This window comes from Ochotona princeps, chromosome 16 (assembly GCF_030435755.1).
Source record: "Ochotona princeps isolate mOchPri1 chromosome 16, mOchPri1.hap1, whole genome shotgun sequence".
Lineage (NCBI taxonomy): Eukaryota > Metazoa > Chordata > Mammalia > Lagomorpha > Ochotonidae > Ochotona > Ochotona princeps.
The window spans coordinates 56768116-56779199 of NC_080847.1; the positions used below are offsets into that span (position 1 = coordinate 56768116).

Here is an 11084-nt window from a genome sequence, read left to right on the forward strand (position 1 = left end):
CAGGCCCCCCGGGGAGATTGACTTCGAGGCCCTGGGTCTGGGAGCTTGATCAGGCGAGCGGGTGCTCGTACTGAGTCCTCCAGCCCCGTGCCTCCTTCCTTTGCCCCAGTCTTAGGGGGTGCTGAAGGGCGGAGCGCCCTCTCACCCCCAGTCCGCTGGGGGTCCGCGTCTCCCACCCACAGATGGCGCAGCGGCCCTCCTCCCTGGCTGGCTGTTTTCGCTCGCGGGTAGCTCAGTGCGCAAGGATTTCAGAGCCCACCCGCGCCAGGCCGTGTGTGAGCCCCCTGTGTGCGCGAGGGCGTCTCTCCTGGGTGGGGTGTTGGTTGGGATGCTGCAGTGTCTTCCTGCGGGTTTTCCTCTGGGGAGCTCACTCGGGAGCCTCGTTCCAGGGCAGCTTCCTGTCCCACCCTACAGCACAGTTCCAGGCAAGCTCAGGGGCTCCCTGCAGGGGCACAGCTTCCCTCACATCCCCCTGACCCAGCACTCATGGCACCACAGGGACCCCGCATGTAGCAGGCTTGGGTTCCAGTTTGGTCCTGCTGCTGGTGGCTCTGTGAGTGGGGGCAGGTGCTTGGCTACCGCAGCCAAGCTGCCCCAGCCTCAGCCAGGAGCCCTGCAGCCGGTGGGGGGTGGCGTCTGAGCAGCTGGCACTGCCTCCTTAGTGCCCCTGCGGGTCGGGCTGCCCTGCTACCTCCTTGTCACCTTCGCTGGATCCTCAGCTGCCTCCACTGCCCCGCCCCACCACCTCCAGCTTTTGCAGGACACATTCTGGAACTAATTGCCAGAGCTATTTCAGATCCGTGGTGTGCCCCCTCTGGCCTCTCTGCCAGGAAGGTCCACCAAGGAACTTACCTTCCAGGAAGCCAATCCCCACCCCCGGAGGCCAGATTGCCCAGGGCAGGGCCTTGTGTCCCCTGTTCTCTGGACTTGGACCCAGACCCAGAGGGTCCTGCAGTGGCTCCCCGAGGTGCAGACACACACACGGCCCTCTGCCAGGTGACACCTTGTGGTCGCAGCAGGGAGCCGGCAGCGGGTGACACAGGATCTGCCCACAGTGGCTGCAGCCCTGTCTTGGGCCTCCGGCCAGGCCTGGTACGGAGAGGAAGAGGGAGTGTCCACGCTGGGGTGGCTGCCAGCAGGGCCCAGGGAGGGGAAGGTGCCGACAGGCCTGGGCACCCGCCTGACCTTTCTTGCCCCGCTAGGCGCACACACACGCCCAAGGCCTTGCAGATGCATAAACACAGATCCAGTGTCCACCTGCAGACCGCCAAGAGTCCTCCCAGCCCCTGCCCCCGGCTCCCCGGTGTGCGAGCCAGGGTCTGTCCACTCGAACCACAAGTGTGTGTTCGTGTGTGTGTGTGCCTGCGTCCTGGGTTCCCAGAATCCGCCTTTGGTAGCGTAGTGACATTCCGCATCCCTGTGGTGCCAAACAAGCTTTGGGTTGGTGAAATAAAAAGTTTCTGGGAGCTCAGCTCTTTCCTCCTCTCTTCCTCCCCTGTCCTCCCCTCTCCCACACGGACAGATGTCAGTCTCAGAGCTTTTGCGGGGCCACATTGGCTTTATTCCCAGGGAGCTGGAGGGAGGGGGCGGCACCCAGCATCCCGCAGGCAGACGGGACGACCCAGCCCGGGAGAGGAGGACCGGAGGGCTCTTCGCCTTGAGCTGGTGTGGCTGGCAGCCTCATCCCCTCCCCTTGCTCCAATGGTCTGCGAGTGGTACTAGTTCTTGCTGTTGGAGGGACAGATGTGTAGCAGGGACCCGAGCTCCTTCGGGGGGGGAACCACCGCCCCTCCTCAGAGCTGCAAGGCAGGCTTAGGGAGCTGAAGGGGCTGAGAGGCCAGAAAGGGGTTCCGGTGAGGGTGGCAGGTGCCAAGCTGGAGACCCCGCCCCGGGTGCGCAGGTCCAGTGGGGCGGGGCCTTGCTCTCCTGTCCCCTCAATCTCCACCTGGGCCCTCGGCTTCCTCCAGCTTCCCCACCTCCTCCACCTTGTCCACCTCCTGCACCTCCTCCACTTCCTCCACCTCCCCCTTCCGCTGCCTCCAGGGGCGCCCCAGGTAGCCCCGCACCGCGCTCACAGGACTCCTCTTCCGTGGCCGAGGGTCCAGCAGCCCCCACAGGAGGGAATCCGCAGCAGGTGCCAGGCCGAACCAGGGCTGCGGCCGGTCCTGAGGTAGACCTGAGGCCTGCCACACCAGGAAGTCGTCGTAGAAGGGATCCGTCTCTTCTAGGGGCTGGTCCCAGGGGAAGTAGCCGGTGAGGAGGCAGAAGACCAGGACACCCAGCGCCCAGGCATCCAGGGCGGGCTGGATGGGGAGGCCGTCCGGTAGTGGCGGCGGCGCGCACAGCTCCGGGGCTGTGTAGGGAATGGGTGGCCCGGCCAGGCGCAGCATCGTGCCGCGGGGCCGCGTGTGGCCAAAGTCGGCGAGCTTGACGCGTTGCACGCCCGGGTCGCACACCAGCACGTTCTCAGGCTTCAGATCCCGGTACACCAGGCCATGCGCGTGGATGTGCTCCAAGGCTGAGGCCAGCTGAGTGGCGCAGCGCTGTGCTGCAGGCTGCGTGAGACCCACCTGCAGGGAAGAGAACATGGGAGCCCCCCTGCCCATCCCCGGATGCAGGGTGTGGACAGGGGAGATGCCAGCAGCAGGGACCCCCCATGGGGCCAGGGGGACACAGCATCGGTCCACTCACCCACCTTGGGCTGGATGAAGGCGATGAGGGCACCATGCAGGACAGGCTCACTCAGCAAACTGTAGGAAGCGGCAGACTCAATGCCAATGCCGTAGGCCTCGACGATGGCCGGATGCGTGCCCAGCGCCAGGCCCACGCAGAACTCATACAGGAAGCCCCGGAGGGAGGTGGAAGACTTGGGAAGCTGCTTCAGGGCCAGGGACGTGCCTGGGGCAGGGGGGCAGAGGGACAGGCGGCCAGCTGCCATCACCCGCTCCACCCTGTCCCAGTCACTCCCTGAGCTGGATCCCAGCGGAAGTGACATGGGAGATGGCGAGTTCCTGCAGGCCAGAGCTTGGGACGTCAGACTTCACGCAGCTGCCAGCCCGGGGGCCGGCACTCTGAAGCTGGGCCTTAGCTGAGCTCTGCTTCCCGGCGCCTCTCATCGTCCTTCTGTGCTTGGCAGGGGGAGTCGACCCCACACACACACACAGTGGGGCAGAGTCTCAAGTGCCTGGGACAGGGGTGGAGTGGGGGTGATGCTTTGCATGGGTGTGCTGGCTTGTCCAGCGGCCACTGGGTTTGCCTGTGCCTCGGTGCCTGTGCTAAGTGACCACCAGATGGACTGGTGCGTGGTGCCTGTGCTAAGTGACCACCAGATGGACTGGTGCGCGGTGCCTGTGCTAAGTGACCTTTCCCCAGATGGACTGGTGCCTCGATGCCTGTGCTAAGTGATCCTTCTGTTACTTAACAGAGGCTCCGAAGCAGCAGATGGAGTTGCTGGCTGTTCCACCCTGGGCTGCGACTGTCGTGGCTCTACTTGGGTGGGTGTCCTTGCTCCTCACTGCGTCCTGTCCATCTACAGTTATACGCCGTAGGAATGGTGGGTGGGAGAAAGCACGGTGCACTCAGGACTGCCCCCTACACCAGGCATGGGGGCAGGGCAGCCACTGCCTCCTCCAGGAATCAGCAGCTTCCTGGGGTGGGGCCCAAGAGCAGGGAGGTTCAGGCCCTCCCCAGGACACAGCGTGGAGGGGGCAGAGGAGACAGCCCTCCCTCCTGGGGCCATGCCCACACCCCCAATGCACCCTGGCCCTGGTACCTTTCTGTCGATGGGTGACCAGCAGGACCCGGCCAAAGCGGCCCTGGCCCAGGACACGCACTTCCTGGTAGAGCTCATCCAACTCCGCACGGACCAGGGACTGTGTACTCAAGGCCATCATGTCCTCGAGGGCCCGGGCCGCCTCCTGGCCCTGCTGGAGCTCCTCCATGGTGAGGCCCCCCAGGCCCTCCACAGCTTCATCCTCGGCCCCGGCAACCCTGGCCTCCGCTGCTGCTTCTGGCTGCTTGCCTGGCATCTGTGTGAGGATGGGCAGGACAGGGCTAGGGCACAGCCTGCCAGGCCCAGGCTGGAGGAGGGGCTGGCCCCCTAGGTGTGAGGGAGGAGGGGCTGGGCTGCACCGCTGGGTGTGAGGGAGGAGGGTCTGGACCCCTGGGTGTGAGGGAGGAGGGGCTGAGCTGGACCCCTGGGTGTGAGGGAGGAGGATCTGGGCTGGACCCCTGGGTGTGAGGGAGGAGGGGCTGGGCTGGACCCCTGGGTGTGAGGGAGGAGGGTCTGGGCTGGACCCCTGGGTGTGAGGGAGGAGGGGCTGGGCTGGACCCCTGGTCTGAAAGGGCGGGACTAGGGGGACCCTGGTCCAAGGAGGCGGGGCTGGGGGCTCCAGCTTCTTGCCTAACTTGGTCTCCCTCCTGGCAAACAGCCGTGGGAGCTGAGAGCCTGGCTGCTGGTGCGAGATGAGGTCAGGAGACAGGTCCCAGATGTCCTCCGCCCTCACACCCTGGCCACCCAGTGGCCCGAGGATGAAAGATGAGCCAGATCACTGGGACACCCCCCACCTTGTTTCCAAAGCAAACAGACTTGGGCCCAGGGGCAGGCAGGGGAGCAGGCTGGGTCTCCTGGGAGCAAACAGGTGCGCTGCCCCCGGGGCTCAGGGGGAGGCGAGGCTGCGCAGGCCGCGCCTGGTCCCTGTCAGCCCACCGGCCTGTATGACCGCCTGCCGGCCCGCCTGACCGTCCATCCCTCCGAGCCCAGCTTCCTCCCTCAGATCGGGGAGCCCTGCTCTCACAGTCCACCCTCCTTCCTCCGGCCTGGGTGTCTGGACTCCAGCCTCTCCTTCAGGCCTAGGTTCCAAGCCACCCTGTCTCCTGGAGCCCTGTAAAAGCCACACACCTACATACCCCCGAATCTGTTTCCAAAACACCGGACTACTGCTCTCCGGTCACGGGGTGCAGCCGAGCTCCCCCAGAGGACCTAGGTGGCCAGCTGGTGATTTCCAGTACCAAGTCCTGCCTGCCTCAGGCTGTGTAACCTTGCCCTGGTTCCCACCTGTGCCCAGACCTGCAACCCTCACCTCCTCCACGGCTTGCCTGACCCTCCGGCTGCCTGCTCTGCTCAGTGCCTGGCACTTAGGGCCCTGCTAGTAGAGGCCTGCCCAGGAGCAAGACCCCGCCCCCACATGGGGGTCGTAAGGCCCCGCCCCTGGCCCCACCCCTTCTGCCCCCCACTGGGGGCAGAGCGACATCATGCGTTGGCTCTTAGAACTGAAGGTGGTAAACAAGTACTGGGCACCCAGAACTCAGCTTCTCCCTCAGACCATGGCCCAGCCCCCAGCACCCCCTCCTCCCTCAGACTTAGGTCCAGCCTCATGCCCCAGACCCTCCTCCCTCACACCCAGGGGTCCAGCCCTCCTCCCTCACACCCAGGGGTCCAGCCCAGACCCTCCTCCCTCACACCCGGGGGTCCAGCCCAGACCCTCCTCCCTCACACCCAGGGGTGCAGCCCAGCCCCTCCTCCCTCACACCCATGGGTCCAACCCAGACCCTCCTCCCTCACACCCAGGGGTCCAGCTCAGCCCCTCCTCCCTCAGACCCAGGGGTCCAGTCCAGCCCCTACTCCCTCACACTCAGGGGTCCAGCGCAGACCCTCCTCCCTCACACCGGGGGGTCCAGCCCTCCTCCCTCACACCCAGGGGTGCAGCCCAGCCCCTCCTCCCTCACACCCAGGGGTCCAGCCCAGACCCTCCTCCCTCACACCGGGGGGTCCAGCCCAGACCTTCCTCCCTCACACCCAGGGGTCCAGCCCCTCCTCCCTCACACCCAGGGGAATCACTAAGCTGCCCCTGGCCTGACCCTCCCAGCTGCCCACCCCTGAGAGGTCAAACAGAAGTGTCAGTGGAGGGCATCCCTGGCACCAGATGCCAGGCTGCTGTTTTGGGGAAAGGATGAGACAAGGAGATTCCAGAATGATGTGGTGAGAGGTGACCTCACCCTTTGCCGGAGCAGGTGGTGGAGCAACTGTGTGGCTGATTGGGGTCGGGCCCACTGCTGTGGGACAGCTGCACCTGCCCCTCAGGTTTATGGCGACCCAAGGTCCGCAGAAGCACCGAGATGGGATGGGGAGACCCTAACTCCCCCACTGCCTCCTGCCTGCCCGTTACAGTGGCCTTGTGATGCTAATCCAGCCTCGGGCACCTGAGGTGGCAGATACTTCTTTTATCGTGGAGAAAATGTCACCAAGTGCCCCAGGAGCATGCTAGTGGGGTCCTCCTCCACCCACCCCCACCCCACCCCCGTTCTGGGCACTAGGGAGTCCCCTTCAGGCAGAGGCGCGGGGGTGAGGCCAGCCCTGGAGGTTGACAGGGCTCCGGCAGAGCTCCGGGACAGTGCTCAGTGCCAGAAGGGAATGCCAGCTCCACCCTGATGGTCTGAGAGGGGAGGCGGGAAAGGCAGAAACTCAGGGGGCTCTGATGTGAGCCATGGGAGGAAAGGGCTTGTGTGACGAGCAGGAGGGGGTGTGTGGGCATGTGCACGCATGTGAGAGCAGCTTGAGGTCCCAAGCCCATGCATGACTCCCCTAAGGTCGCCCAGACACCGGAGTGAGATGGACACGTGTCCTGGCCCCAAACTCGGGTTCTGCGCTGTAGGTGACAGGAGCCGCTCAGAGCCTGAAAAGGATTCCACGACAGGTGTTTATTTAGCCTCAGTCCCAACAGTGTGGAGACATAGACTTCAAGAGGTGCAATGCCTCTTTCAGGGAGAAAAACTCTGCAGAGGGTGAGGACGAGGGTCCTCAGGGATGACAAGTTCTGAACCCCTGGGTGTGAGGGAGGAGGGCTGGGCTGGGTCTTCCGCAGTGGGGAGGAATTTGCTTATCCTGGCTGAGCCCTGCAGCAGGCACAGTGCAGAGTGTTCCTCTCTGTCCTCCTGGGAGCAGCTGTCTGTTGTCCAGGTGGCCGTGTCACTGGGGGAAGGTCCCTTGGCTCTGGCTCTGCCACCTGTCCCTGTCACCTGGTCAGGAAGCTCCCCCACCTGTCGCCATCCCTCTGCTGTCCTCCTCCTCCTCGTCCTCCTCCTCCTCCTCTTCCTCCTCCTCCTCTTCCTTGTCTGTCCATTCCTCCAAGCTGGATCCCCCCTCTCCTTCCTCTTCCTCCTCATCCTCACAGCACACAACCCCTGGGCCGCTGACTTCCTCCCTGTCTCCATCCAGCCCCCAGTCGTCCCCCAGGGCATCCAGGACAGCCAGCGGTGGGCTCCTCGTCTCTGGATCCAGGTCCAGAAGCCCCCGGAATAGGGCCAGAGCTGGTGGTGTGAACTGGTCCCAAGGCGGTGGTGGTCGAGGGGGCCGGGGCCTGGCAGCTGCCCAGCCAACAAAGGCCTCAAACTCAGGGTCAGGGGCCAGGGCCACATCCCAGGGGAAGCAGGCGGTGGCCGTACAAAAGAGCAGCACCCCAAGGCCCCAGGAGTCCAGTGCTGGCCGCAGGGGCAGGGTGTCAGGTGGCAGTAGCAGGCAGAGCTCGGGTGGTGCAGTGGGCAGGGGCACTGCTGGGGCGGGCGTCGGGCTGCCCTCGGGCCGGGTCAGGCCCAGGTCACCCAGGGCCACACGGTTACAGGTAGAGTCAAAGACCAGCACATTGTCCGGCTTGACATCTGCGTGGACCAGACCCCGGCCGTGGAGGAAGTCCAGGGCTCCGGCCAGCTGGGCTGCCACCCGCTTCACCAATAGCTCCGGGAGGCCCTGTGGGCAGGAAGGGAGGAGGGGGTCAGAGGTTCCCACTGGGATTCAGGGTCCAGACCTCTCACCTCTGGTATCCCCATAGCACCCCCTCTGAGCCTCAGCCTTCAACCTGCTTCCCAGGGTCCACCAGGACCCCCGTGCTAACCAGATATCTAACATTCAGCTGCATTCCACTTGCGTCACACAACTCCGTTGCCTGGACCCCAAATGCTACCCAGGGATTTCCTCTGGTGAGAAGCTGAAGCCCTATACCTCATGTCCAGCTTGGTGGCATCTGAGCCTAGCCCCCAGCTAAGACTCAGCACTGCTCTTCAACCCGGCTCACTTCATCAGCCTTCCGTGTAGTCTGTAATTGTTCCCACAGGGTTCAGCAGTGGGTCTGTCCCCTCCACAGCCATTGCACCAGTTCTCAGCAAATCAGTAACTTATTACTTAATATCCAACATTCATTCATTCACTTGTCTATCCTTGCATCCTTCCATCCATCCACCCACCAATCCATCTTTCTGTCCATCCTTCTATCCATCCGCCTATCCACTCATCCATCCACCAACCCAGCCAACCATTCAGCAAGCCATCCATCCATCTATCCATCCATCCATCCATCCATCTATCCATCTATCCATCTATCCATCCATCCATCCATCCATCCATCCATCCATCCATCCATCTATCCATCCATCCATCCATCCATCCATCCATCCATCCATCCATCCATCCATCTATCCATCCATCCATCCATCCATCTATCCATCCATCCATCTATCCATTCATCCTCTCATCCATTCATCCACTCTTCTACCCACCTGCCCACACATCCATCCACCCATCAATGCATCCACCCATCTGTCCACTCATCCATTTGCCCACTCACCCATCTGTCCACCCACTCATCCAGCCATCCAGCCATCCAGCCACCCACCCACTGGATCCATCCATCAGTCTATCCAGCAAGCCACCCATCAATCTACTTTTTTTTCATCCATCCTACCCACCAATCCATCCACCCATCTATCCACCCATGTACACATCCACTCATCCATGTATACATCCAGCCAGCCAGCCAGCCAGCCATTCATTCACTCATTCCTCCACCCACCCTGCCATCCACCCAGCCATCCATCCACCCCACCCTGCCATCCACCCACCCTGCCATCCACTTTTCCATCCATGCTTGCATGCATCCATTTACTCATCCTTCCACACACCTTGCCATCCATCCATCCACCCATCCCTTCATTCTTTTTCCATTTATTCATCCATCCACCCACCCATCCATCCACTCATCCATCCATCCATCCATTCATCCTACTTTCCTTCCTTCCTTTAATCATCCTTTCTCGATCAAGCCTATCTCAAATCCAAAATCTATTCCTAAAACACCCATGTCCCTGGCACTCAAACTCCAGAGACCCCAGAACCTCATAGATTCAGTTCTGGTCCAGTCTCTTTCTGGAAGAAACCCAGCCCATCTCTAGCTCAATCTGAACTCATCCTCCGCTTCTCTGCCTCCCTCTGCATTCCCCTCCGTGTCAGTCACCAGCCTGTGATCACATCTAAACCCAGCCAACCCCGGCTGGGTCCACAACCCTACTCCCCGTGGCAGCTCTAGCTGCACCTCACCACGGTGCTCACTGCCTTACCCATAGCGTCAGCACTTGCTGGGAGGTTGGGGAGTGAGGACACCTTGCAGGATGGGAAGAGGGGCTTGGGGAGATGCTGGGACTGGAGATAGGAATTGAGGGGTTGGGCAGAGGCGAGCTGGGGTTAGCAGCACCCACTTGGCCCTCCCTGTCCACCCCCACCCCTCACCCTGCGCCTCACCCTCTCCTGGAGCATCCCGCTGAGGTCTCCGCAGGGTGCATACTCCTGGCTGAAGGCGAAATGTTGGGGTGTCTGCAGGGGCCCCGCGAAGGTGCGCAGCAGGCCTGGGTGTGAGGAGACACAACGGCCCACGCAGAACTCCCGCAAGAAGGTTGCCCTGAGCACCGTGTCCCTCCGCAGCAGCTTCAGGGCCACCAGGGGACCTGCAGGGCAGGGGAGGGAGACATGGCACAGGACAGGAGGTCCCGCAGTGCCTGGGGTCTGGCATAAGCCCGGCAGCCCTCGAGGACCCCATGGTGACAGGCAACAGGACTCACCCCCTAGGCGAGGCCTTGCCAGGAGCACGCGCCCGTAGCAGCCCGAGCCCAGCTTCCGGATGAGGCGGTACTGGGTGCTCAGGCTCCGCAGAGGAGTCACCCTGGTGGCCGTCAGCTCCACCAGCCTCTGCAGGGCTGTGGCCGTGTCCTCCTGCGGGAGGGGAGGCATGAAGTTGGGGCCCCTGCAAGGGGCAGAGGCTCAGCAGGAACAAGGGTCGCTGTCCCCGGGGGAGGAGGATGAGTCACGGTGAGTCACCACAGGCTCAGGCCACCTGTTTGAATGTCCTGCCAGGGGCTGGGGAGCATTGTTCCACAGGCGCTGGAGCCCCCAGCCACACCTGGAGCTGCGCCTGCCCCTTCTCTGGGTTCTGGGGCACACAGAGGCCTCATCTTGCCATGCCCTGAATTGTGCCCCCCCAGCTCACAGCCCCTTTCTCTTTCTGCTGTGTCCCTGCCCCACTCCGTTGCTCACCTCTGAATCCCCATCCTCGGGAGTCTCAGAATCCCTGAACTCCATCTTAGGGGGTCCCCTGCTACAGTTAGGGGGCCTTTGGCTGGCACCCCTTGTGTAGGTTCCTCTCAACAGCAACCAACTTCTGAGTGAGCCCCCCAGCAGCTCCTCTGCCAGGTGCCGCTGAACCGAGGGCAGAAAGGGTAAGTGGGGTGGCCCCACGAGCCCTGCCCCCTGTGCAGCACCCTTGGGTGGGCGGGTGTGTGGTGCTCTGCGTACCCCTCCTCCCACGGGGCCAGGGTCTCTCTCCCGGTCCCTCTCCTGGTCCCTCTCCTGGTCCTCTCTCTTGCTGCCTGGGTCTCTGTTCTCTTCTGCCGCCTCTCCGAGCAGCCCCTGGACGTGGGCTGGATCTGCCTCTCCCTGCCCCGTCTCAGGGTCCCCTGGCCTTGCTGTCTCCCCTCTCTTGGTCCCCTTCTGCTCTCCGACCCCCTGTCTCCGTCGTGGTGTCTCCACTCGCTCCCTGAGTCTCTGCCTGCCTCTCTCTCTCTCCTCTTTGTCCCCGACTCCCTGAGCCTTTGTCCCTCCCTTGCTCTGGGCAGGGGTGTGTGTGACGGCGACAGACAGAGACATCCTGTCTCCCGCGTGTCTCCCATGCCCCCTCTGACCGCTGCCCCTCCTCCCCCGTCCAAACTTAGACCAGCTTGGACTCTGGGCGCCGATCCCAGGACAGAGGGGACAGACGCACCGT

General features: G+C 63.1%; 2 protein-coding genes across 2 annotated transcripts; both read right to left on the bottom strand.

Annotated features, from left to right (window-relative positions):
• Nucleotides 1–1934: 1934 nt before the first annotated feature.
• On the bottom strand, nt 1935–5345 carry SBK2 (SH3 domain binding kinase family member 2). Its single transcript, XM_058673963.1, has 4 exons — nt 4909–5345; nt 3773–4028; nt 2696–2898; nt 1935–2570 (listed from the first exon to the last, which is right to left on the bottom strand). The coding sequence occupies exons 2-4, from the start codon at nt 4026–4028 to the stop codon at nt 1935–1937; spliced, it is 1095 nt and encodes a 364-aa protein (XP_058529946.1). The 5' UTR covers nt 4909–5345.
• A 1525-nt stretch (nt 5346–6870) lies between these two features.
• On the bottom strand, nt 6871–10875 carry SBK3 (SH3 domain binding kinase family member 3). Its single transcript, XM_004597090.2, has 4 exons — nt 10358–10875; nt 9886–10036; nt 9569–9771; nt 6871–7744 (listed from the first exon to the last, which is right to left on the bottom strand). Exons 1-4 carry the CDS (start codon nt 10400–10402, stop codon nt 7022–7024), a joined length of 1122 nt encoding a protein of 373 aa, XP_004597147.2. The 5' UTR covers nt 10403–10875; the 3' UTR covers nt 6871–7021.
• Between the last annotated feature and the right edge of the window lie 209 nt (nt 10876–11084).